Genomic DNA, 26596 nt, shown 5'->3' with positions numbered 1-26596 from the left:
AGGCCAGCCTGGTCTACAGAGTGAGTTCCAGGACAGCCAGGGCTACACAAAGAAACCCTGTCTCAGGGAAAACAAACAAACAAACAAAACAAAGCAGGCAGATTCACAAATATAAAGTCAGTGAGGATTGGTGGTTTCATTACAGTTGTCAGTTTACTAAGCCAAAAATGGTCAAGAAATCTAAATGTTTGTTTGTTTGTTTTGGAGACAGGCTTTCTCTGTGTAATAGCCCTGGCTGTCCTGGAACTCTTTCTGTAGACCAGGCTGGCCTTGAACTCACAGAGATATGCCTGCCTCTGCCTCCCAAATTCTGGGAAGAATGGCATGTGACCTAAATCTTTAGACGAAAGGCATGTGACCTAAATCTTTAATAAGGGCAACTTTGTGGCAAGCACCTGGGTTTCAGATTTGCTCAGGGTCACAGAGCTGAGGGTTGGAGTCAGATGTCTATTCCAGCAACTCTAGAAGCCGACTTTCTGAGCAGGATGCAGCCTTGAATGCATAGCTGACCTTTTTCTGAGTCAGGCCCTGTGAGGCAGAGCATGGGCAGACAGGCCTCAGGGCAGGGCTCTGAGATGTGGTATTCCTACAGTTCTCACTGTGGACGGGAGGCTCTGCCATTTTCCCTTTCAGTACCACCGTCAGCTGTACCACAAATGCATCCACAAAAGGCGGCCAGGCTCCCAGCCCTGGTAAGACATTTTCTAATAGGGGTTGGGGGAGGGGCTGGATGAAACGGACTCTGCCTAGCTATCTAAGCATCGAGTTTGGGCAAAAGGTATATGTGTGTGTGTGTGTGTGTGTGTGTGTGTGTGTGTGTGTAGCAAGGGCTAGCCTGGGCAGCCTGAGGCACTGCAAGGAAACCTCATCTATCCCCCAGGTGTGCTACCACCCCCAACTTTGATGAAGATCGGCAATGGGGATACTGCTTGGAGCCCAAGAAAGTGAAAGGTATGTATGGCATGCAGGCCCAGGGTGACTCAAGGCTGTGTGTGTCCTGAGGCTCACTCCGTTCCCACACACCTACTCGGTATCATCAGATGCCACACACTTGGGACTCTGGGCCCTGCCCTTTCCCTTCTCCTACAGCATCCTTTCAAAAGTCAGAGGAAGAATTCTGGGCAAAGAGGCCACCATTGTCCAGATGAGTCTGAGGGTCTAGAAGCTTGGGGTTCTATGGTTCGATGACAAGCAGGTGCAGGCAGGGTATTGGTCCCTACATATGTCCTTCCGACTCCGGGTGCTTCTCTCTTGTTATCTACCTCTCAGACCATTGCAGCAAACACAGCCCATGCCACAAAGGAGGGACATGTGTCAACACCCCCAATGGCCCACACTGTCTCTGCCCTGAACACCTCACTGGGAAACATTGCCAGAAAGGTAAGAGGAACTGTCTCCCAGCAAGAGGTCCCTGGAGCCCCAGAGCTTTGCCATGGTCCCACTGGCTTCCTTGTGTTCCCAGAGAAATGCTTTGAGCCTCAGCTTCTCAAGTTCTTCCACGAGAATGAGCTATGGTTTAGAACGGGGCCAGAAGGTGTGGCCAGGTGCGAGTGCAAAGGTTCTAAGGCTCATTGCAAGCCGGTGGCCAGTCAGGGTAAGTGGATGTGCAGGGACTGTGGGGAGGAGTCAAGAACCCCTGGTAGAAGGCTGGGTGCTATGATGTACCCAGGGAAGGCTCAGTTTGCACCTCCCCCCACCTCCCAGCCTGCAGCATCAATCCGTGCCTTAATGGGGGCAGCTGCCTCCTAGTGGAGGACCACCCACTGTGCCGTTGCCTTGCAGGCTACACCGGATATTTTTGCGACTTGGGTGAGTACGACACCGTGTGGGAAAGGCTTGCGGAGGTGGATAGAGAGAATGGAAAAGTGAATCAAAGGGCACCAACAGACCTATCCGCCGACTGCAGGGAGCCCTCTCTTTTTCTCTAGACCTTTGGGCGACCTGCTATGAAGGCAGGGGGCTCAGCTACCGGGGCCAGGCTAGAACTACACAGTCGGGTGCGCCATGTCAGCGGTGGACCGTGGAGGCCACCTACCGGAACATGACTGAGAAGCAAGCGCTAAGCTGGGGCCTGGGCCACCACGCATTCTGCCGGTTCGGGAGAAGGGACCGGGCAGGGGAACTTGCTTCCTCTTAGGGCCCTCGGGGGCCTCCCCACGTTCTAACAGTGCTCCCTCTTGAGATTGCAGGAACCCAGATAATGACACACGTCCATGGTGCTTCGTCTGGAGTGGCGACAGGCTGAGCTGGGACTATTGCGACCTGGAGCAGTGCCAGACGCCAACGTTCTCACCTCTAGTCCCCGAGAGTCAGGAAGAGTCCTCGTCCCAGGCACCATCTCTGTCCCACTCACTAAATGGTTAGGCAGAGGATGGGGTCCCCGCGCAGAGGACATGGGTCTCTCTTATTCCAGGCAGCCCGTGGCAGGTATCCATGGCCTCAGCCAGCCTCTCCTTCCACAGCCTCGGCTGATTATCAGACTTCTCTGTCCGAGACCAACACGGTGGGTTGCGGACAGAGGTTCCACAAGCGACTGTCCTCGCTCAGGCGCGTGGTGGGCGGACTAGTGGCTCTGCCTGGGTCGCACCCCTACATCGCTGCACTGTACTGGGGCAACAACTTCTGCGCAGGCAGTCTCATCGACCCCTGCTGGGTGCTGACCGCGGCTCACTGCCTGCAGAATCGGCAAGCGCCACACTTGGGAACTCCCTAGACCGCTCCTACCGTACCTGCACCCTACCCTTCCCCTGCCCGCCATTCTTGAGCTCCCTCGAAGGGTTGGAAACTAAGGCACCCCCAGAACATTTGTAGCCCGTCTGAGCAGGCTGTCTGTCCTCCCCCCACCCCCTGACCGCAGGCCAGCGCCCGAGGAACTGACAGTGGTACTTGGCCAAGATCGCCATAACCAGAGCTGCGAGCGGTGCCAGAGTCTGGCTGTGCGCTCCTACCGCCTTCACGAGGACTTCTCCTCCATCACCTACCAGCACGACTTGGGTGGGGTGGCCCTACAGGGATAGGGAGAAAGGATGGCGGAGGGCTGGGGCCCTATGTCGCCATCTAACCTCTCCCTCTTGTGGTAGCTCTGCTGCGCCTGCAGGAGAGCAAAACCAACAGTTGCGCGATCCTGTCGCCTCACGTTCAGCCGGTGTGTCTGCCCAGTGGCACGGCCCCACCCTCTGAGACAGTGCCCTGCGAAGTAGCCGGCTGGGGTCACCAGTTCGAGGGTAGGCACAACTGTTTGGGCACTGGTTGGAGACTTTTTGTTATCTGGGCGCGCACTTGGTATGCCCCGATGAATCTGGGGGATTCATTCACTGATATGACAGTTGTAAAAAACGCGCAGGGCCCTTGTCTCTGTAGTGTGACTTTCCCAGATTCTAGAATTCTCTGTCGAGATTCCCGAGCCCCTTGAGGTTTGTTCTAGTTTGCCTTCTATTGTGGCGATAAACACCATGACCAAATCCAGCTTGGGCAGGAAAGGGTTTATTTGGCTTCCTAGGTTGCAGGGTTGCTTGCTGTCCACCATTGAAGCCACAGCGGAACTGGAGGCAGGAACTGAGGCAGGGAAAAGGGAAGGGACACTCCTTGCTGCCTTTCTCTTCATGGCTTGTTCAGCTTTCTTTTTAAAAATTCATTCATTTTTTTATTTTATGTGCATGTGAGTCTGCCTACATGCATATGTGTATGCCATATGTACATCTGGTACAGGGGAAGCCAGATCTGTAGTCCAGGTTGAAAACCATCGTGTGGGGGCTGGGAATGGAACCGAGGCCCTCTGCAAGAACAGCAAGTGCTCTCAACCTCTAAGCTAGCCCCAACACCTCGGGGCCTGCTTACTTATCTCTTCTCTTTTCCTCTTCCTCTCCCCCCTCCTCTTCCTCCTCCTCTTCTTGTTTTGTTTTTGTTTTGAAGACAGGGGTCCTCTGTGTAGTCCTACCTGTCCAGGAGCTGTTCAGCTCCATCTGCGTTTGCCTCCCAAGTGCTGGGATTAAAGGCTTGCACCTTTCTGGCTCAGTTTCTTTCTTACACAACCCAGGCCCACCTGTTCAGGGCGGTGGCACTCACAGTGGGCGGGGCCCTCTCACATCAACCATTAATCAAGAAAATGCCCCACAGATATTGCCCTAGGCCAATCTTACGGAGGCATCTCCTCAGGTGAGGTTCCTTCCCCCCAGACTGACAGACAGTAACCCAGCACAAGGATTGCAGGGAGACTTGAATTGTCTTGTGCTTCTTTGGGGCTCCAAATCATAAAGGCTTAACCAGGACTTTGTCCCCACGCTAGAGCAATGGAGACAATGGGGAGAACTATTCTGGGAGCCAGGTTCTGAGAGACACTGTGTGGGAGAGGATAGGAAGTGCTTCCTGTGTTTTAAGCCCTGCTCTTCTCTGGGCTTCAGTGTCCTTGCCATAGGTATTGGCAGGTCCCTATCACTCAGGCTTGCTGTGAGGGAGCAAAGTCGGGGTAGGTGGGGAATTGTCTGGTAGGCTGGCCCACGCAGCAAGCTCAGGTCCTCCCCTCTGATTTGCAGGGGCTGAAGAATATTCCACCTTCCTGCAGGAGGCACAGGTTCCCTTTATCTCCCTGGATCGCTGCTCCAACTCTAACGTGCACGGAGACTCCATTCTCCCTGGGATGCTTTGCGCTGGCTTCTTGGAGGGAGGCACCGACGCCTGCCAGGTCAGCCCTGGGGTCCTGTTTGGTGCCTTGGCCCCTGCCCCTCAAGCGTAGGGCAAGAGCCACGTGCTGCCTGTTCCCGACCCAGGGAGACTCCGGGGGCCCTCTGGTGTGTGAGGAAGGAACTGCAGAACATCAGCTCACCCTGCGCGGAGTCATCAGCTGGGGCTCTGGCTGTGGTGACCGCAACAAGCCCGGAGTCTACACGGACGTGGCCAACTACCTGACTTGGATCCAGAAACATACTGCTTCATAGTTATAGTTCTACTGCTTCCTGGAACCAGGGTTGGTCCTTCCCTCCTTGTGCGCTCCTGGGATGGGACGATGGATAGATACTGCATGCTGGGCCACAGTGAAGCTAGTGCCCCAGCATGGGGGGCACAGAAACTAAATAAAGTGCTTTGAAAACGTTCCTCAGAATTCCGTCTTGCGGGAGCACAGGTAAGCCATCTCCCTCGTTGCCTGGGCAAGGCAGCTGGCCAATCTCGGCACAAGAGGTGTAGACTCTTGTCTGGACCACCATATCTTCTCAGCCTTATTTTGTGCCAACCCCTGTGCAAGGAGGCCCTGCAGATCGCTCGCCAGAACTCCCCCATTCAATGTTTACACAGTAACAGGTTCTCAGCCTGGACGATATACTTTTGGATCACCTGGGCGAGCTTTTGACACCCGTGTTCAAGTCCACCTGAGGTCAATTAACAGGACTCTAGGGAGAAGGCGTCTTGGTATATTTTTTTTAAAACGCTACAGGTGATTCCTTATGCAGTAGAGGTTGAGAACCATAGTCAAGAGTGTTCCAGTCGGGAATCGTGGTGCGGATAGTAGTTGCTGGGCTTGTGTGAGGCCCTGGGTTAGATCCCGCCATTAAAAGAAGGGGGAGGGGGTTGGGTTGGGTTGTTTTATGGTTTTTTTGTTTTTTGTTTTGTTTTGAACTTTGAGCCTGGCATGGTGGTGCAAGGAAAATCCGAGGCTGCATCCCATGCCTCTAAGTACAAGCTGGGGTAGGAGCCAGGCATCCAGAAGCCTTCGGGGACACGGTGACTCCAAAGTGAGGTTCGTGGTTCCCTTATAGGAGAGGAGTCTGGGTGTCCAGACTCGTACATTTCTTGCTTTTAAAAAGTCCTTCTGTTTATTGATTTATTGAGACATCTGTCTTTCCAATGCCAAGATTATAGGCCTGTACTGTCACCCAGTTTATGTGGTGCAGGGGGACTCAATCCCAAAACTTTGTGCTTGGTCTATCGAGGCCCTCTATCAACTGTACTGTACTGATTTACACTCCCGATCCTTACACCCATCTTTCCACAGCATCTTACTACATAGCTTTCATCCGGCCTGTGACTTGCTAGGTAGCCTTGAACTTGTACAGATCTACTTGCTTCTGCTTCATGAGTGATGAGTTTAAGTATAAGCCACCATGTCGGTTTTTTTTTTAATTAAGAAAAAAATCGTGGTTTGTGCTTTGTGCGATGTGTCACAGTGTGGTGTGAAGGTCAGGGGACAACTCTGCAGAGCCATTTCTCTCCTTCTGCCTTTATGGGGGCTCCGGTGATGAAACTCAGGCCACCAGGCTTATAGGACAATGCACCCTTACCATCTGAGCCATTTTTTAATAATCAAAAAAGTGAGAATTTGTGCTGGAGAGATGATGGCTCAGTGGTTAAGAGCATGGACTGCTCTTCCAGAGGTCCTGAGTTCAATTCCCAGCAACTACATGATGGCTCACAACCCTTTGTAATGGGATCCAATGCCCTCTTCTGGTGTATCAGAAGACAGCGACATTGTACTCATATACATAAAATAAATAAATAATTTTTTTTTAAAGAAAATTAAAAATTCAAGACTTTTAATTATGTGTTTCTGTGGACATGAGTGGAGGTGCCCAAGCAGGCCAGAAGAGGGCATCAGTGCGCTGCTTTACCTGGGTGCTAGGAATTGAACTCTGGTCCTCTGTAAAAATGGCGGGACCCTTTTATTTATTTATTTATTATTTTAATTTAAATCTGTGTGTGTTTGTGTGTGAGCTTGCCTAAGGAGTTGTCAGATCTCTCGAGTGGGAGTTACAGGCTTTGTAGGCCAAAAGAGGTGATGCTGGGAACGGAACTCAGGCTCTGTGTAATGAATGCTCTTTCTTAATGCTGAGCCACCTCTCCAGCCTCCCATTCATCTTCTTCCATTTCCTCCTACATGCTACTTTTAGAACCGCCCCCACCCCCCACCAAGTCTACCGCCCTCTCCTCCTCCTAGTTAGATGTTCTGTGACGTTTGCCTCACGTCACAACCCCGCCCTGCGAACTTCGGGAGTGCGGCCAGTGTTCTTAGCTCTGAATGCAGCCGGCCACCCCCTCTAACGCAAGCACAAGTTGCTGGGACTGACTGAGCGGAGATGAGTGACTGGAAGGGCTACATCAGTGCGGTGCTGCGGGATCAGCGTATCGATGACGTGGCTATCGTAGGCCACTCGGACAATCGCTGTGTGTGGGCATCGCGGCCTGGGGGTCTGCTGGCGGCCATCTCCCCGCAGGAGGTGGGTGTGCTCACCGGGCCGGACCGGCACACCTTTCTGCAGACGGGTCTGAGCGTGGCAGGCCGCCGCTGCTGCGTTATCCGTGACTACCTGCTGGCCGAGGGTGACGGCGTACTGGATGCGCGCACCAAGGGGCTGGACGGGCGTGCAATCTGTGTGGGCCACACGCCACGGGCGCTCCTGGTGCTCATGGGCAGACGAGGCGTGCATGGAGGCATCCTCAATAAGACAGTGCACGATCTGATTGGCGGGCTGCGTGAGCAGTGCTCTTAGCACTGGTTGGTAGGGAGACCAGAATAAACCGTGAACTGGGCACTCCCAGAGGTATCCTCTCTGTGTATTTGTGAGGAGTTGCAAACAAGAAAACTAGCTTATGGGGAGACTCGTGTAGAACACAGTAATCCCCGTGGTCCTCCAGGCCTCCTGTGCCGTCCCCCACTCCTGTGGTAGATGCCATATAAAGCGAGGCCTTTGGTCCTGGCACCTTTCCAGGCGTCCAGAGACCCCACACCTGATTAGGAATATTGGGGTGGCAAGTTCTCAAACTCTACCTCAGGCTTCAGCAATCTTTCTCACAGAACTTTCCACACAAGAAGGCTTCACAGTGAACAGCGAAGTGGCTCCCAGCATCTCCCTCCCCAGCACACACCTGCCAAGGTCTGTGGGATTCAGACTAAGGCGAGTGGCCCTCTGTTTGGAGCTTTGGGTCCACAATACCTCAGGATACTTAAATCCTCAGACGCTCAAGTCTCTTTCATATAGCGACAGTGTTTGCAAAGAATCAACCTGCATCCCCTGGTGTGTGAGCTCCAGGTGATTTAGATACCCAATATAATGTAAAAGCCATGTAAGTAATTATTGTGCTGTAGGGGTAAGGAATAGGTTTTTTTTTTTTTTTAAAGCCCATATATGATCAGGACAGATGCAACTTTCAATTTTTTTTTTCTATGCACAGTTAGCAGAATTGGCAGAGGTAAGGCCCATGTATACAGAAGGCCAGCAGTTCTTCTGTCCCTCCTGTTAGTACAAGGGTCGTGAGAAGGTATGAGCGTATAGCTGACTCTTTCCAGAAAAGTTTGGTGGCTCCTTAGGCGTCTGTATCCCCTGTACCCACACAGTGTACTCACGCATACCTGCACTGACGGTCACACAGGCTCAGCACCTAGCATGTATTTGTGCATACTACCTCTTAATTACAAAAGCCCACACCATTGTGGCCCTGAATATGCACAGGTACCCAAGCGTGGCCCAAAATCATGTACCTTAGGTGACTCGCAGTGCGCGCGCGCGCACACACACACACACACACACACACACACACACACACACACATGCTCTGTCTTTCTACTGTGGGCACCCTAAAAATGCCATTCCCCGTTCCAGGCAGTAGTCTGGGCCTGCAGCCTAGAGACGGGTGGCATTGTGGTGAGCAGGCAGTGCCAGGCGGGGGGAGGGCGTTGCTGGGGGAAGCTCCTCCAGGAAGACTCTAGGGGGAAGTTGGGGTGAACGGGGCTCAGGCCTGGCATAGCACAAGGTGGCTCTTGTGATAAGGCCATCCAGGGGCTGCAAAGAGTGCATCCAGTGGGGTAGGAAGTCCCATGTCTGCAGCCACTTGGGGAGGTACCCGGGACTTCGGCTCTGCAGGACATTAACAAGCACCACAAAGGCCAGCAGGGCCCCAAAGGGTGTGCCCACACCAACCATAGCCTGCCAGCCTGCCATGGAAATGCCAAACACCAGCGAGGGCAAGAGCAGGAAGCACACGAGCAGGTAGAGAACTGCAAACCAACGGTACTTGGCGGTGCGTTTGCCCAGGGCCTTGGCCATGCGTATGGGCAGGCGTGTGCAGGGCAGCGGGTACCACAGTAGGATGCCCGAAATGTTGAAGAAGAAGTGGCAGAGGGCAATCTGCAGGAGAGAAGCCAGAAGTGATCAGGCACTGCCATGTGAGCCCAGCAGGGGTAGATATTAGCGGCCCCACATGCTCTGGGTAGCAGGAGGGAACCTCTTAAGGGTGATGTGGCTCCAGATGACTCCAGACTGGTTATTAAAATATTGTGTTGCTCAACTACGTGGCCAACGACAACTGCCCTGAACTTTTCCACGTGTCTTAACTGCCCTCATTAACTCTTCAGCTAAAACCCAGCAGCTAAAATGTCTTTCTGACACAGTATCTTCTTGCTATGTACACCAGGCTGACCTTGCAGGCTGACCTTGGACTTTTGGCCATTTTCCTACCAAATGCTGGGATTACAGACTTGCACTACCATGCTTGGCTTTAGCAGCCACTAAAAATTAATTTTTTCTTTTTTCTTTTTTGCTTGCCCACCCTGGCCCTTTAATTGGTCAGCATCTTGCCAGCTGTTTTGCTCCTAAATCATTTCCCACCTTGCCATCTGCTTACCATCCCTCCCTTCTATGCAACCTTGACAAGTTCCCCTAAGTCTAGGCCTCTGACAGCACACTGCCTGACTTGCTGCTGTTAACTGATACAATGTAGCAGTGATTCGCTAGTCGATAGGGAGGTCTACTTTGTTCATCCAGGTTCCCAGTGAGTGGCGTGGGTAACCTTAGCTGGCAGTTGCTGTTGGTTATATACATTGTTACATCCTCTGCACTCTCCGTCCCCGCCCTCTACCTCCACAGACCGCCCGTTCTCTCCATGTACCTGAAAGGAGCTGGATAGCTTCTCCCTGGGGCTGGCAAGCGCTGCCAGGATGGCTGTAGTGGTAGTGCCAATGTTGGAGCCCAGGGTGAGAGGGTAGGCCCTCTCAATGCTGATCACACCCAGGCCTGGTGGGCAGGAGAGAACATCGTTCTTCTTGGTCGGCTTCCTTGAGCATCCACCCACCCCACCACACCCCACCACTGCGTATGGCTTGTCATGGGCACTCACCAATGAGTGGGGTGATGGCTGAGGTGAACACGGAACTGCTCTGGACAACAAAGGTCATGCTGGCACCCACCACCATGGCAAAGTAGCCCGTGACCCAGGTGAAGGGGGCTGGGAAGTCTGAAAGGAAGCCAAATTCCTAGTAAGCTAGGTCAGCGAGAACCCTTGGAAGAGCAGGCACTTGCTTTAGGGAGGAGGTACTGAGGTAGTAGCTTCCCCATGGGAATCTAGCTGGTCCTCTGCACCCCTATAGCAGCTTTCATTTGCCCTGCTTACTCTAGTGACCAGAGCGCTTTCCTCCTGGGGTGATTACACTCTCCTGAAATATATAACGGCTGATAGTGCACACCTTTAATTCAAGCACTCAAAAAGCAGAGGCAGGTGGATTTCTTTGAGTTCGAGGCCAGCCTGGTCTACATAGTTCTAGCCAGCCGTGGTTGATTGAAAGAACCTGTCTAAAAACAACCAACCAAAACCAAAAAAGAAAAGAAAAGACCCCCAAAGTAAACAAGCAAACAAAAAGCATTGCAACGGCGTAAACATTGTTATTCTGTAATGTTTAAGAAAATTACAAAATTCTATCATTTTTCTGAAGCATTTTTGATTCATGGCTGACTGACTCTGCAGATCAGGGCCCCACAGAGACAGAATGTCAACGGTGTTCACCTCAGGGCTCACCCCCTAGCTGGAAAGCCCATCCTGGCCTCCTAGGCACCCCTTACTCCCATGTTAGTCATGTGTGACTCCCCAGAGTCAGTGCCATAACTCAAAAGCCCAAAATGTAGTTTAAAATGAGAATTGGTTAATGTCACCACCACCCCCCGCTGCCCCAAATCCTGCAAATACACCATCACCCTCAGTAAATCATGGACTCTGAGAAAAGTCTAGAGGCCCCTAAATCTGGCTCTATCCATCTAGGTTGGGTCTAGCCTTAGCCTGTCCCTCCCAAGTTGCTGGCAGCCACTCTGTCCCAAACCTGCTGCAATTGCCACTGTCTCCATTCTGTAGTCCAGGATGGCCTCTAACTCTTCTAAATTCTCCTGCCTCAGCCTCTCAAGTGCAGAGATTACAGCAGTGAGTCATCATGTGTGACTTTCATCCTCATGAATTTTATTTCTCCATGTGTGTAAGCTGAAGGGAAACCTTGTATGTCTTTATCTCTCTGTCTTCTTTTTTTGCAGGGGTGAGGGGGGTAAGACAGGGTTTTCTGTGTAGCCTTGGCTGTCCTGGAACTTAGTACACCAGGCTCACTTCACACTCATAAAGATCCACCTGCCTCTGCCTCCCAAGTGCTAGGGTCAAGGGCCTGTGCCATCACCACCTGACTGTCTTATTTTTTGAGACAAGGTATCAAGTGCCTCTCAACTGGCTGGCCAGCCAGACCCGGGATACCCCTGTCTCTGCCTCATAGCACTGGTAGTACAGGTGCGCACCCCAACCCCTGCTTTTTATGTGGGTTGTGGGAAGCCAGCACAGGCTCTATGGCTTGCACAGCAAGCACAGAATCCTAGCCCTGTTCTAAGTTTATTTTGGCAGAGCTCATTGGTGTATGGCTTTAATCCCAGCACCCTGGAGGCAGAGTTTCTGAGCTCAAGCAAATTTCTGAGTTCAAGGCCAGCCTGGTCTACATATCGAGTTCCAGGCTAGCTAAGAATATATAGTCACCCCCCTCCGCCAAAAAAGCCAAGGATAGTGGTGGTGCATACATTTAGTCCCAGCGCTTGGGAGGCATAGACAGGTAGATCTCTATGAGTTTGAGGCCAGCCTGGTCTACAGAGCTCCAGGTCAGCCAGGGCTACACAGAGAAACTGTCTTGAAACAAGCAAGCAAGCTCGCTCAGACAGACCTCTGATCACCTTGAAAACAGCCTCTTCAGCACTGTGTTGTGTTGCTGTTCGTCCTTCTGTCCCCTTGCCAGTCATGCATGCTTTACCATCACTGTCCCCCTCCCCACTCTTTCCTTCCTCATATCCTGGGAGTAAAGGAAGGCCAGGTAGGAAACGGTCCGGTTGGTGACTGAAATGATGGGCCCACCCAGGTGGCATGAGGAAATGGTGGACCTTTAGGGACAATGTTAACCAGCTTTGTGCCACTGCCACCATTTGGGACACAGCCCAGCATGATCTAGTTGCCTGGTTTTATGAGAAAAATCACAATTTTGAGATCCTAGGACACAGGATCCATCTCTGTTTGCCTCACTCCTGTGTCCTGTGGCACATAGTAGGGGCTTAATGTCCACTTGTCTATTAAACAGAAGGTTCTAGGTAGACATGGTCATACGTAGCTGTGATCCTAGGACTTGGGAAGTCAAAGCAAGAACATCAGAAATTCTTGGCCAGTCTCAGCTGCAGAGTAAGGTCTAGCGCATTATGGGCTACATGAAATCATGTCTTGAAAAATCCAGAACAAGTAAAAACAAAACCAGGGCATGGTGATGCACACCTTTAGTTCCAGCCCCGGGGATAGAGGCAGGAAGAACTCTGTGAGTTCAAAAACCAGTCGGGTCTACAAAGTGAGTTCCAGGACAGTCAGGGCTACACAGAGAAACCAAGTCTGGAAAAATCAAAGCAAAGCAAAGCAAAACAACGGCTTCTAAGGATGCCCGTCCGCTAGAGAATGCAAAAGTCAGAGACAGCCTCAGTTTTCTGTCTGTCAGCATCTAAGGGGCCTCCAGGATGACCTGGTCCCACCTGTTCTCGATTCTTAGGGGAACCTGAGGCTCAGAGATGATGGTGGTGAATCTAACAACACTTGAAAGAACTCATCGGGGCCCTGCCTAGGCCTGCAGCCTTCTTCCAGCTCACCTGTGTTGATGACCTTCTGGATGACATTGGCCACTTGGCCCTTGAGCAGGGAGTTGAGCATCTTCACAAGGAGGATAAGACATGTGCAGAGAACCACCAGGGAGCCCGCCAGCAGAATGAGCCCCACGGCCAGGTCGGGCAACCCCGTATCCACGAAGATATGGTTGCCTGAAAGGGCAGCATCAGGAGTCTTTACCCCTATACCCGGCTTCCCACCTCTGCCAACCCATGGGCTGTGAGCCTAAGACCCCCACATCTAGCTCCTTCAGCCTCTGTACCAGGAACTCCATAAGCCCAGAGGTTAGCTGCCTTTCCCAGGGCTGGACAGAGCATGAGCAGCGGCCAGCCAGGGCACGGCAGTACAGGGCTATCACATGGGACGCCACAGCAGTACAGGGCTATCACATGGGACGCCACAGCAGTACAGGGCTATCACATGGGACGCCTCCCATGTTAGAGCTACTTACATTTCTCCATGGTGGTGTTTGCGAGGCTGCCGATGGCCTCTACCCTGGACATAGAAGTGGAAGCCTAAATTCAGAGGAAGGCGACTTAGAGAAGCTAGAAAAAGCACAGCCTGGGGGTGAGGGGTGGGGAGGTGGGTGGAGCTAAAAGGGAGGTTCCGGAGAAATGGGAGAACCAGAACACATTTCTGGCTCTGTGATCATGGACCTGTTGCTTGCCCCCTCTGAGCCTACTTTCTCAGTAGAAGAGATGAAGTTGAAATACCACTCAGGAATATGGCCTTGTACATATTCTACCCTGTCACTGGCCTGATCTGCCTAGCCCCGGGACCAGTGGGGAACCCCAATCACCACATTAGTAGCTTCTTGTCTTGGTCCCCCTCTCTCTCAGTGGTTTTCGCCGCCCCTTTTCTGAAAGCCTCCATCCCTACCTGCTCCTACCAGTTCTTCTCATCATGATGCCTCCTTCCTCAGTTCCTGCCCCATGATCCCCCTAAGGCTCTCTTAGCCCAAGCTCCATTCCGCCCAGGCTCAGTGCCTTGTCCTTTGTGGGACCCAAATGGAAGGAAGGTAGGTGAGGGCGGAGGGTCTAGCCCTGATCCTTTCTTCTTCTGGACCTACTGTGAGTGAAGTGAAGAAGAGTCCCTAGATACAGGGGACCAAGGGCCAGGCAGGTGACCTAAATTATGGTAGAATTTAGCTGCCTATGAAGATGGTGGGCCTGTAGAGACAGCAGCTATTTAGCTCCAGGCCCCTCGTGTGGCCCAGCTCCTGGTTCTATAAGAGAAAGCACAATGATGTAGCTTTAGGCTCAATTCCTACACATGTTATATCTACTCAGATGTCCCTTTCCCCTCATACTCCAGATTGAGTTTAGACGCTCACAAGTATTAAGCAAACACCCCAACTACTGAGCTATACCCCAAGATCTCATTTCATTTTTTTATTTTGAGACGGGGGTCTCGCTAAATTATCCAGGTAGGCCCTGGGCTTGCCATCCTCCTGCCTCAGCGCCCAAGTATTTAGGAGTCACAAGCCTATGTCAGTAGGCCTATGGAGACACATTTTTAGAGTTCCAGGAAGCAGAGTTCCCAGGCCAGCAGAAGTGTCCTTTCGGGCTGTAGAGTACTAGTCCGTAGTTTCACAGGATTATGGACTTGTTGAAAATGAAGCCAGGATTCTGTACTTTTCCCACCAGCACCCAGAAACCATGGAGCTGTGACAGGGAGGAAATGCAATGGCCACGGAAAAGCTATGGGTGGGGCTCAGAAGGGAGCTGACACTGGGATACTTATGGCGTCTTAAGGTTCTGTTCCAAGCCATGTGTCGTTGGGGCTTGAGCCAGTGGTCCAGCCTTTGTCTATATGGACAAGATTCTGGTTTCATTCCCAACATCACAAAAGTAAAACAAAACAAAACACCTCCAGTGTAATGTGGACAGGCTCAGCAGCTGGCGGCTGGTTCTCAAGTCACAGTTTGTGCGATGCTCTCCCTTGAGCAAGACAACGTGCTCAGCTGTTATTCCCAGGTCACTATAGCCAAGCCTTGGGGCACCACCAAGCCCACAGGCCTGAACTCTAGGCAAGAAACTAGGATAAAAATCATCTTCTAAGCCGGGTGTGGTGGCGCATGCCTTTCATCCCAGCGCTTGGGAGGCAGAGGCAGGCAGATTTCTGAGTTCGAGGCCAGCCTGGTCTACAGAGTGAGCTCCAGAACAGCCAGGACTATACAGAGAAACCCTGTCTCGAAAAAAAAAAAAAAAATCATCTTCTAGGACAGAAATCCAGATGGGTACCGGGAGAGCTGAGGCAGGTGGATTGCCATGAGTTTAAAGCCAGCCTGGACTAGAGTGAGATCTTGTCCCAAGAAGAAAACAAAACAACAACATTAATAAGGTGAGAGATTTCGCTGACCTGCTCAGGAGAAACTGGGGGATTAGTCAGGGAGAGCCTGGCTGGGGTTTAGTCATGGGGAGAGCCAAGTGTTTGCAGAGTTCAAATCTGCTTCTTAAACCAACTTTCTGGGACAGGTCACACCACCTCTCTGAGCCTGTTTAAATCTGGATAATTGGGGCTCAAAAGCACAGGGCACTCTTCCAGAAGCCTCAGGTTCAATTCCCCACATCCACGTGGCAGCTCACAAGTGCCTGTGACTCCAGTGCTAGGGACTCCGTCACCCTCACATAGACACACATACGGGCAAAATACCAATGCACATAAAACAAATAAATCTTTGGGAAAAATCAATTGGGATAGTAAAGATATAAAGGGTACAGGAGAAAAGATCCCGGCCCTTTTGGGAAGGGACTTGGAAGACCTTCCTGAAGGTCTCCAACCCGAAGCCCCAGGAAGCAGATGACTTCCTGTGAAACAGGCACACTTTACTGGCTTTCTCTGAGCTGCTTCCTGGGGTCTCCTGGGGAGGGGATTTTTGTGGGCCTTATAGAGGCTAGAGGCAGGTGAAGGTCCCACCTAAGGGTTGACTGAGTCAGGGGCAAGGCTCGGCTGAGGACTGAGGTATCTGGAGTGTTGTTGTTTATATTTTTGGTGCTCTGGGATTGACCTTTGCCTCCAGACCTCACGCAACGATGATTCTGTTCTCCTCCCTCCCATGGGATGCTGGAAACTTGACTTTTCTTGCTGGGGTTGTGTGACCTTAACTGAACCCAGAAAGGGAGTCAGAGACCCTAAAGTGGAAGAAGGGAAGGGAGAAACAAGGGAGTGACAAGGGAGGACCGACTGTAATGCCAGGCTAGGATAGAATTAAAAGGAGAGAGAATCCTTTAAGGAGATCTTACAGGGCAGAGAAGGTAGGAACTCCGGCCGAGCTCTATGAGCTCGGAAGCTCAGATCCGGCCCCATTCCCAAGATGTGTCTGCCCTGTCTGGGGTAGAGAAGGGGAGGAAGAAAGGGAGCCGCGAGGAAGTGGAAAGCAGAACAAAAGGGTGCTCCACAGTCCTGCGCTCACACCGCGGCTGAGCCACTCTCAGCTGTGTAAAATGGAGCCAGCCTTACACTTAACCTCTCTGGCTTCCATTGTCTCCATGACAGAGTCCCTGAAGCTGTCTTCTTTTCCCTACGGGGCTACTTGGAAGCGTCTTGGAAGAAAGAGCATCTTGGTATTTAAGAGCCTACAGGGACACCCTAGATTGAGACACTTCTGGGAACTGAAGGAGGTGATTAAGTTCACAAAGGACTTCCATACTTCAAGAGTCCTTCCTCAGGAGAGAACCACAGAGGATGTGGGCTTGCACAATAGCTTCCCCTTTGAGGGTATGGTAGCTGCGGGGGCCCTTTGTTCTTCAGGAAGCCGCGGAGCACTTTGTGCCAATAGCGCCACCTAGTGGCTAAAAAGAGAACTTCTCAGAGCATCTCCAGTCCACCAGCCTCGAGAGGGTGGAGTGGTCTGGGGTGTGCCGCAGGCAGGAAGAGAAATGGACACAGATGCGGGTACCTTAGAGTGGCATCTGAGAGAAGCAGCTGCACGAGGAGTGAGTTTTCCATTAGGATCTAGACTTGCCCTCCATTACAGGAAGCAATAACACAGGAAGCCATTGTACCCCTCTGAGAGAGGCTGCTTCCTATCTGCAGAGTGGAGATGTAATAGCAGCTGCCCCTAGTTACCAGTCCTCCAAAGATGCTGCTCGAGTCAGGCAGGTACAGATGTCAGTTCACACTGATACTCTCTGAAGGGATTCCAAGGACAACGCCAGGTCACCGATCATCCACAAGACTCAAACACTCAAAAGGCTTGATTTCCCCCTTTCCACTGAGACCAGTTTGGCTAACGTTGGGCCCCGGTCTGGTGAAAGCTGGAGGCCATGAAGAGTTGAAAAGGAAAATGGGGGTAGTAGAAAAAGGCATATCCCAGGACCATGTGATGCTGCTGCGTGAGTCACATCCCTGCAGGGGACAGGTCCAGGGGAGGCAGAGAGCAGGGACCTCAGATCCAACCTTATACTCCAAGCCAAGAAATGCAACCTGCTGTTACAGAAAAAGGTTTCCTGCTAGTGCGGGGACCTGAACCGGTGCTCTGGAACTGCAAACAGCCTGAAGGCTGGCCCGGCTGAGTTTCTGTTTGTGTGAAATGGCTGGCACACTTGGCCGGTCTCGCTTCATGACTACAGTAGGTGAAGAGGTTCAGGGTACAGGTAGAGACTTGCCCAAGACAGACGTCAGGCCGGAAATCTCCCCAGGGCTTTTTTTTTCTTTTTTTTTTTTTTTAGATCAGTACGTGATTTCTCCTCCTCTATCCAGACCGTGATTTCTGAGGCTGCGGTGACTCACAGAGCTTGCCTGAGAATGCCTGAGAGCTCATGAGAAGGTGGCTGCCGAGTTAGGAAGATCCCAAAGGCAGCCTCAAAGCTGTCCACGTGGGCTTTTTGTTGTCAAGCTGCCTTGAACTCTCAGAAGTGCAGAACTCTCAGAAGGGTGGCATTAAGGCCGTGAGCCACTTGGGAGGCCAAGGAACACCGCAGGGCGTGTTCCGTGAGTGCTGGTAGAAAGGGTCGGGAACATCCACAGGGAGAGGACGGAAGGTGGAGGATGGGCCCGTGCCTCTGCTGTGCAAGCTGGATTTCCCTGTAGCTTTTCTAAATGGAGCTATTTCTTGTATGCAATAATTAAGGAGAAGCAAATTGGGAAGAATGTGGTTTGGTGAAGCGTTTTTTTTTTTCCCTTTTATGGCTGAGTAAGAAAGTGTGCTAATTGCCTACTTCCTTGTGCCTAATCGCCTTTCTATTATGCCTACCACCACAGGCATAACGGCTGATCCATGAGTGCCCAACCAACCCCAGCAGTTCCTCATTCTGAGCAGAAACAATGAACTTGTGGCCCCCCGATGAAAGTGCCCCCTGCCAGCACCAGGGACTGCTGTGTCTCTCAGGGGGGCCACCCCTGAGAGTTGGTGAGCATCACACCTAGTCTTGTTCCTTAGCTGGAATCCTAGGGTCCAAGCGTCTCGATATCCTTCTAGACTCTCTTCCTGGTCCTCTCCACCTTGCTTACACCTCAAGCTCCAAGCACGGCAGAGCCCAGTGACTAGCCCCAAGGGTCCCTGCAGCAGGGTAGTCCTGGGCAAGTTAACCTCCTTGGGCCTGCGTCTGTCTGTGAAACCAAAGGGTTGAGCTTGATCCATGGTTTCCAAAGTCAAGCATGGAGCAGTTAGAGGGCAAGTTGGAGAATGGCAACCTGGCTCATTCCCAATGTTTTTTTCCTGATTCAATTGGTCTAGGAAGGATGTGAACATACTACGTGGTGGGTTTTCTTCTACTCTGTACCTAGTTAGCATCTCTATTAAGTTCCTAGGCGGTATCGATGCTGTTAGTCTGGGGAACAACAGCTTTTGGAAAGCCACTGGGCCAGATCAATTACACGCAACACTGAATACACAGCTGATGCTTGCCTACAGCAGCGTGTGCAGCAAGGAGGGATAACTAATGTCTGTCCTGGCTGTACCGATGCAGAACAATTGCACGCATCTGCTCTTTCCTAGCCAAGTGATTTCCAAGGTCTCTGGGACAACAGGCCATCGTCTAAAGAGGGTGTCGTCTTATGTGACTCTGGGACTCACCTCTGTTGCGTCTGGGTGACACCAAGTCCGAATGAGACTGTGATTCCTCAGGGACTCCTCCCCCACGGCAATGCTGGTGATCACAGACTTGTCCAGCTGTGAGCAGGATGACGAGAGAGAGAGAGAGAGAGAGAGAGAGAGAGAGAGAGAGAGAGAGAGAGTTAGTTGAAGGGTTGAAGGTAGCCACTCGCTATCCCACATCTGTCCATCCCGGGGCAAGTCCCGCCCTCACCTGGATGATGAGTCTTGTGAAGGGCTCTGTGATAACCTTGAGAAGGTCAGGGGCATCACGGCCACCTCGGATGTTGAAGGAAGCAACCACAAGCCCGGTGACATGGTGTAGGTAGCCCGTGGCAGCCTCCAGGGGCAGCAGAACCAGAACAGACAGCCAGTTAAAACAGTCATGCACAGTCGCCCCTGCAAAAGCCCTGAGCAGGGACATCACATTGCAGGACAGCTAGACCCAAGGTGTGCCTGAGCGGAGCCCCCCCTCCGCACACTCAGTTCGGCCGCCTCCCCCAACAAGTGTGAGCCCCCACCTTCCTTCCCCAGCTCACCGCCTGAAGTCAGTCCTGTCCCCTGCCTGCATCAGGGCCACAATGGTGTTGGTGACAGAGGTTCCAATGTTGGAGCCCATGATGATCGGAATGGCGGAGCTCACCTCCAACACTGGTGAAAGAGGAACCTCTCAAATGCCTGGGCTGTGGCTGCAGGCTCTGTCCTACAATCATATTTCCTACGAGGCCTGTGACTTGTGTTCTAGCATCAGATGCCTTTTCCAGTGTCCTCTTGATTTCCTAGGCTGAGCCTCACAGGTCCATGTGTACACACACGGTGTATTTACTTGTGTGTGAGCATATCCACATGTGACAAGATTTGCACACTCTGTACAGGGCATATCCGTGCGCTCCTGAGGGTGGACATGTAAATGCCACTGCGCCATGGGAACTCACACCTTGTGCAATCCACACGTTGTGTTTGTGCACATGTGCCTTACCACAAGTGGGATCGCGGACTTTATGTGTCGACTTGGCTACCCTATAGTACCCAGTTGACTTCGAGATTATTCTTGTGTGTCTATGTGTGTGAGCGTGTATGTGTGTGTGTGTGTGTGTGTGTGTGTGATATGCAAAGGTAGATGCCTGAAGAATTCAAGCGTTCTGCTTTAGTACTCACTAATTTATTACCGTGAGACAGCATCTCTTGCATAACCTGGAACTAGGCGGTAGCCATGGCGCTCCAGCAATTCTACCGCTGCCCCTGGCACTGGTGTGTATGCAGCCATGCCCACAGTCTCTTATGTGAGCACTGGAAATTCAAACCTGGGCCTTCACATCATGTCGCAAGCACTCTGACCCACTGAGACTCCCTAGCCCCAGGTAAAGGCGATGATTCGTGATCTTGGAGGGCCTCAGCCAATGGGATGAGAGAGTCTCAAATGTGAAACTGAAGCTTCCTGGAGGGAGATTTCACCTGTAGCTCACAGGATCAGCTTCCGCCTACACATCCTGCCCCTCCAAATCACTCACACTGTAAATGTCAGACTTGGGCACCCAGCCACACAATCTCAAAAGTCAATTTTTTTAAAATGATTTATCTATTTTTTATTTTATGTTCACTGGTGTTTTGCCTACACGTATGTTTGAGTGAAGGTGTCAGAGACCCTGAAACTCAAGGTGAAACTGAAGTTACAGGCATTTGTGAGCTGCCATGAGAGTACTGGGAATTGAAGCCGGGTCCTCTGGAAGAGCAACCTGTGTTCTTGACCACTAAGAGCATCCCTGCAGCCCTGTAAGTCAATTCTTTGCAATAGATTGCATGCATGCGGTGGTTTTTACTGGCTGGCTTTCTCTGGCTTTCCTGAGCAACTGTGTGGCTGAAGGGAGGTGGCCTTCCAGGGGCTATGGCTCCCCCTCTGCCACACTCCCCAGCTCCCGGAACTCCTTCCTGACTCAGCTCTTGGCCCTGCTTCAGAGGACAGTCACTGCAAGAGATGCTGAAGCCCCACCCTTCCCTTCAGCCTCCTTAGCAATTCCACACGCCTGCCCCAATCCAGAAGGACGGGGCCCTTGGGCTCTATCCCTGGCCAGGCTGGGCCGACTCACAGCCGGAGGACACCATGCTGACAATGATGGATGTGGAGGTACTGGAACTCTGCACCAGAACTGTCACCAGGATCCCCACGACCAGCCCTGCCACTGGGTTGGATAGGATGGCATTGTCCTTGAAGATGTCCCCAGCCACCTTCCCTGCAGAACAGAAGCCAGTGTCAACTGAGGCCCTTCTGAACCCTTCCCCTGGCCCCCTCCACCCGGGCCCTACCTCCAGCCAGCTGGAAGGCGGAGCTGAGCACATCCAGGGAGCAGACAAAGAGGTAAAGGAACCCCAGCATCAGCGGCACCTTCAGGAGCTTCGTGCCGACCTGGGCAAGCCTCTGGGACAGCCTGGGCTCTGGAGGTGGGGCAGGCAGGCATACAGTGGACAGAACACTAGAGCAAGTGACCACTCATAGCCCCACTGCTCCCCAGCTTGGCCTACCTGGCTTTTGCTCCTCTTCCTGAGCCAGCTTGGCAGGTAGTGGGTCGTGACATTCCAGGACTTCTCCACAGGGACAGCTGTGCTCTGTGAGGGTGACCGGGCTCAGACTGGAGATGGCATAGGTGGATGTTCCAGGAATCCTGTGCAGGACTGAGGAGGGAGACTGATTAGGACTTCCCAGAGGCCTCAGCAGCCCAGGAGAAACGGGTAGGGACAGCAGGTGGCCAACTGTGGGCGAGCAGGTCTCAGGGGATAGGAGTAATATTTACCTTGTGGGCTAGGCACATAAGCAAAGGCTGCCCCATGCACCATGTGTCTCCCACGGACTGGAAGTGGGGAGACAGCCGGTCCCCCCAATCTCTCGCTGTAGGGCATCATGTTGGGCACCCACAATGAGTCCTGTATATCAAAAGGTTGGGACAAATCTGACAGTTGCTGTGTCTGGGACACTCATATCCACATAGATGGTATCCAATGATGTCTGTGATTCTGCTCATCCTCGGACACATCTAGAGATGGACACCCGTGTGCTCGTCACAGACCTAAGCAGCCATTCATCCATCCAGTTAGATTTTGTGGCTGATTTGTTTTGCTGGAAACGGAACCTAGGGCCTCAGCAGAGGAGGCGAGCACTCCAGGGCTGAGACCCATCCCCAGCCCCAAGGAGTGTTTCCTGAATGCGTAGTGTTTGCTGAGTTCCGAGTTAGACGCTCGAGCACAGTAGCAATTAAAGACACACACAGCCTCTGCTCTCGAAGTCTAGTGGGGAGACAGCTGCAAATGATGTCATGTCTCAGTGAATAGAGATGGCAACTGGGTATTGTGACGAATACAGGTACCACTATGCCTAGAGTGTCCCACAGCAGGGCAGGGCAGGGCAGGGCAGGGCAGGATAAATGCTCTCAAGAGAAGGAAGAACAGGGATTATTTTAGCTCGGGGGAGCAAAGCAGGCTGGGCTGGGGTTGGGATGTCATGGGTAGCAGGAGGAGGAAACCCAGAAAGAGCTGGGGTGAAGGGATAGGAATAGGGTTGGGACATAGGGGCCCTGGTCTCACCTTGACTGTGGCTCAGCTCCAGCCGGACTGCTTGGGGAAGTCTAAAGAGGAACTAAGACCCTCTTCTTTATACCCTCGGGTCAAGGGCAAAGTCCTTAATGAACTAGAAGAACTTTAGCTACCTTCCCTCTTTTCCCCATTAAATTAACTTTAACGCCCAAGATTCCTCCCAGTTAATTGCTAATCTTCAGCTCTGCAGGGGGAGCCTATGGCTGGGCTGTCCTCTCTCACTACACCAGTACAAATCACATCCCACAGGGTACAGGCTCATCCTTGCCCTTATGAATGGACAGGACTCCCCAGAGAGCGACCGGGACATCGGGTGACCTTACCATGCATCTGGATGTCTGTGTAGCTGTGTGTGTCTTGAGGGGTACAGTTCAACAGAGGGAGAGCCCAGGGGAGGATCCCAGTGAGGCTGCATCTTTGAACCGTGGAGGGTCTGCAGGGCTTAAGGATGGATTGTGATGTGAGATTGAGAGATCACAGAGCCGCTGCCCAGACCAAGAAGAGATGGCTCTGCAGTTTAGAATCTTTCTTAAAGTGTTGATATGGGACACGTCAGAAGGAGTGTCTGGAAGCAGAGGTAGCAGCTGAGGTGCTGAGGAGAGACCCAGGGGAGAGGTAGCATGGCTGAACTAAGGTGGGCTCAGGAGAAATACAGGACAGGAAGCTTCCCAGAGGCATTAGGAAGGAGGAAGTGGGACAGCTGGAATCTGGAAGTGCGTGATGCGCAGCAAGTCCTGTGGGAAAGAGTTCACGGGAGCCACATCCCCAAACCCAACAAGCAATTCATGAATGCAGAGTAGATCCTAAGTTCTGAGTTAGATGCTGGGGTACAGTCCTAAGAAAAACACACACAGCCACTGGCACTCAGGATGTTCAAAGTCTGGCCAGGAGACGGCTGCAGGTGATGTCATCTCTAAGCGAGTAGAAGTGGCAACTGGGTGTTATGACAAATGCAGGTACCCTAGAGCAGTGGTTTGAGGCCTTCCTAACGCTCCAAGCCTTTAATACAGTTCCTCCTGTTGTTGTGACTCCAACCACAAAATTATTTTCATGGCTACTTCATCACTATAATTTTATTACGGTTGTGAATCCTAATGGGAGTACCTGTGTTTCCTGATGGCCTTAGGTGTCCCCTGTGAAATGGGAGCCCTTAGGCAGTGGCAGTGTTCCACGGCAGGGTAGGGGTCTCGAGACGGAAGAGGATGAATTCCTTTAACTTGGGGGGGGGGGCGGGGAGCAAAGCAGGCTGGGCTGGGGTTGGGATGTCCGAGGAAGCAGGAGACCACAGCATGAGGAGGGGTGATGGGTCAGGGATAGGGTTGAGAGACCAGGCTCTGGGGTCACCTTGAGGTTCTCTGCCAACAGAGCTTCAAGACTCCCCAGCTGCCCTCTGGAACTGCAGATCCACTCAGTGTCTTCAGTGTTCTCTCTACCAAGGAAGACAGGCACGTGTGCACATTCCTGCTTCAAGTTGAGCGAGGTTAACTGATCAGTCCTTCACAGTCTGGGTATAGTGACTCTCCACGGCTCTCCGTGAAGTGTCAAGGAACACGGAACAGACCTAGCTTGGTCAGATTCCAGCTCTACCTAAAGTGATAATTTAGGCCAAAGAATGCTCAAAAGGAAGGGGAAGGGATGTGGGGTACAGCCGGAATTGGCTTTTTGATGCTGAAGATTGAACCCGAGGCATTGCACAGTGCTATGAAAGTGGTTCGACCCTGTGCTGTGCTGTGCTGCACCCTTACATTTTAGGAAGAGTGACCCTAAATTTGCTTGACCATTTTTTTTAAGACAGTGTCTCACTATGTAGTTCTGGCTGACCTGAGACTCACTACATAGAGCAGACTGGCCTCAGATTCTGCTTTCCAAGTGCTGGGATTAAAGGTGTGGGCCACTAAGTTCAGTTTCAAATTGGTTTATAACTGCCAGTCCAGGTACCCATTTCACTCTGAAAATTACCCTGCCTTGGAGAGCAGTTCCAGCAGTGTGAGGATCTCAAGCAGAGGGTGAGCCACTATGGAATAGTAAGTAGAATGGATTTAGAGACTGAAGAGATGGCTCGGGGATCAAGAGCACTGGCTGCTTTCCCAGAGGACCTGGGTTCGATTCCCAGCACCCACATAGTGGCTCACAACCTTCTGTAACTCCAGTTCCAAGGGATCTGATGCCCTCTTCTGGCCTCCTCAGGCATCACACACATACTTGATACATAGGCAAAATACCTATACATATAAAATAAAATAAAAATAAGAAAGCTTAGTACTAGATAGCTTTATGTCAACTTTACATATAAGACTGGGTTGTATGCAAGCCTGAAGGGCATTTTAATTAGTAAAATTAGTATTAGTAAATTACTCTGAATTAGTAAAATTGATGGTGAAGGGTCCTGCCTATTGTGGGTGGTGCCACCCCTGAGATGTCAGTCTTGGGTCCTATAAGAAAGCAGGCTGAGCAAGTAATGGGAGCAAGCCAGTAAGTAACATCCCTCCATGGCCTCTGCATCAGCTCCTGCCTCCAGGTTCCTTCAGTGATGGACTACAGTGTGGAAGTATAAACCCAACAAACCATTTTCTCCCCAAGTTGCTTTGGTCATGGTATTTCATCACAATAGCAACCTTAACTAAATCAGTATCAGGATAGTGGGGGGTATTGCTGTGATTGACCTGACCATATGTTTAGGTGGGGACCATGGAAGGACTTTGTGCAAGAAAAGCCATTGAGTGCTCAATGCTTGGTGACCTATTGTATAGGAGCTTGAAAGACCAGATTGTTGAGGGACATGCAGGACATGGAAGCTTGGCTTGAGAAGTCTCAGAGGGAAGCTTAAAGACTATCATGGCCATTTGTTGTTTTGAATTAGGATTCTGTGGTTCTGGTCGGCTGAGGCTGGAGCTCAGCTGTGATTAACAAGATATCAGAACTACTAAAGTGAGATCTTTGCTTTGCTGGTCACCTGGAGCTGAGAAATGGGGGTGGGGGGCAGTGTTTAAGAGGGGACCAACACTGTCGAGGTGAAATGTCCTGGGAAGTATTTTCGGAGAGCACAGAGAAGCTGCATTCCAGAGGCAGACAAGGTTGTACCTCACGGTGGCGGCCGGACTTGGCAGTGTAAGACTGACCCATGTGGTACTGGTCTTGAAGGCATGAAGGGGTCATGGAGAGCAGCTAAGACTTGGCACTGTGAGTAGCCAGGAGAGGCCATTGGTGAAGGTGCAGCCTCAGGGATAGGGGAAGTGTCAGGATTGGAGGGGACATGCAGAGAAATCTAAGTTTAGCACCATGAAGAGAGCTCAAGAGAAGCTACTGGTGAAAGGGCAGCCCAGTTGCAACAAAGGACACCAGACATTTTGGAGATGCCAGTACCGGGGGATGACCATCAATGACAGCAGCAGTGGAGTGGGGCCCCTTGGAGCCTAGAAGACAAGCTGTGTGTGCTGCAGAGGGTGGAGCTGTAGCAGTGACCCTAAGCCCCTCGGAGGAGCCCAGGTGTATACTGTGCTGTTTACATAGTTGGAGTCTGGCTTTGCCTGGCTGTGCCTGGCCTTGCCTGGCTTTGCCTGGCTGTGCCTGGCTGTGCCTGGCTTTGCCTGGCTGTGCCTGGCCTTGCCTGGCTGTGCCTGGCCGTGCCTGGCTGTGCCTGGCTGTGCCTGGCTGTGCCTGGCTTTGCCTGGCAGTGTCCTGGTTCTTACCTCCTGAAGGAAGGATGTGTTTGATTTGACAGGAGCTCACAGCTGAAAGACTGAATTTTAAAAGAGATTTTAGGTTAAAATAAAACAAAACTTTGAATTAAAAAGAAAAAAAAAAGAACCGGGCATGGTGGCACATGCCTTTAATCCCAGAACTCGGGAGGCAGAGGCAGGTGGATTTCTGAGTTCAAGGCCAACCTGGTCTACAAAGTGAGTTCCAGGACAGCCAGGGCTACACAGAGAAACCCTGTCTCGAAAAACCAAAAAACAACAAAAAAACTGACAGTGGAGAACTTGAGTGCTGGGAACCAAAGTTACTTTGGGCTCTGTTGACCCTTCTGTAGGCATTTATCTCCAACCTCTGATGTGA

The 26596-nt window shown here is 51.8% G+C and overlaps 3 protein-coding genes across 3 annotated transcripts in view; 2 read left to right on the top strand and 1 right to left on the bottom strand.

Annotated features, from left to right (window-relative positions):
- F12 (coagulation factor XII) overlaps positions 1-5098 on the top strand; it is an 8210-nt gene extending 3112 nt beyond the window's left edge. The window contains exons 3-14 of the mRNA XM_021215896.2: positions 593-692; positions 881-951; positions 1270-1380; positions 1463-1594; positions 1705-1809; positions 1929-2094; positions 2190-2359; positions 2463-2685; positions 2858-2994; positions 3081-3224; positions 4533-4681; positions 4767-5098. Coding sequence (XP_021071555.1) covers positions 593-692; positions 881-951; positions 1270-1380; positions 1463-1594; positions 1705-1809; positions 1929-2094; positions 2190-2359; positions 2463-2685; positions 2858-2994; positions 3081-3224; positions 4533-4681; positions 4767-4934 — 1676 coding nt within the window. The 3' untranslated portion in view covers positions 4935-5098. The remainder of the gene's footprint in view (positions 1-592; positions 693-880; positions 952-1269; positions 1381-1462; positions 1595-1704; positions 1810-1928; positions 2095-2189; positions 2360-2462; positions 2686-2857; positions 2995-3080; positions 3225-4532; positions 4682-4766) is intronic.
- A 1605-nt stretch (positions 5099-6703) lies between these two features.
- On the top strand, positions 6704-7523 carry Pfn3 (profilin 3). Its single transcript, XM_021215803.2, has one exon. The coding sequence runs from the start codon at positions 7065-7067 to the stop codon at positions 7476-7478; it is 414 nt and encodes a 137-aa protein (XP_021071462.1). The 5' UTR covers positions 6704-7064; the 3' UTR covers positions 7479-7523.
- Positions 7524-8113: 590 nt separating this feature from the next.
- On the bottom strand, positions 8114-22609 carry Slc34a1 (solute carrier family 34 member 1). The gene is made up of 13 exons (XM_021215802.2): positions 22532-22609; positions 21745-21874; positions 21476-21625; positions 21260-21388; positions 21043-21186; positions 19495-19606; positions 19170-19365; positions 18938-19033; positions 13370-13433; positions 12903-13070; positions 10102-10218; positions 9874-9998; positions 8114-9113 (listed from the first exon to the last, which is right to left on the bottom strand). The coding sequence occupies exons 2-13, from the start codon at positions 21851-21853 to the stop codon at positions 8610-8612; spliced, it is 1914 nt and encodes a 637-aa protein (XP_021071461.1). The 5' UTR covers positions 21854-21874; positions 22532-22609; the 3' UTR covers positions 8114-8609.
- Positions 22610-26596: the final 3987 nt, after the last annotated feature.

The sequence above is a fragment of the Mus pahari genome, chromosome 16 (genome assembly GCF_900095145.1).
Source record: "Mus pahari chromosome 16, PAHARI_EIJ_v1.1, whole genome shotgun sequence".
NCBI classification, from domain to species: Eukaryota; Metazoa; Chordata; class Mammalia; order Rodentia; family Muridae; genus Mus; species Mus pahari.
Note: the sequence above shows the minus strand (reverse complement) of the source record. Positions and strands in the feature narration are given on the sequence as shown.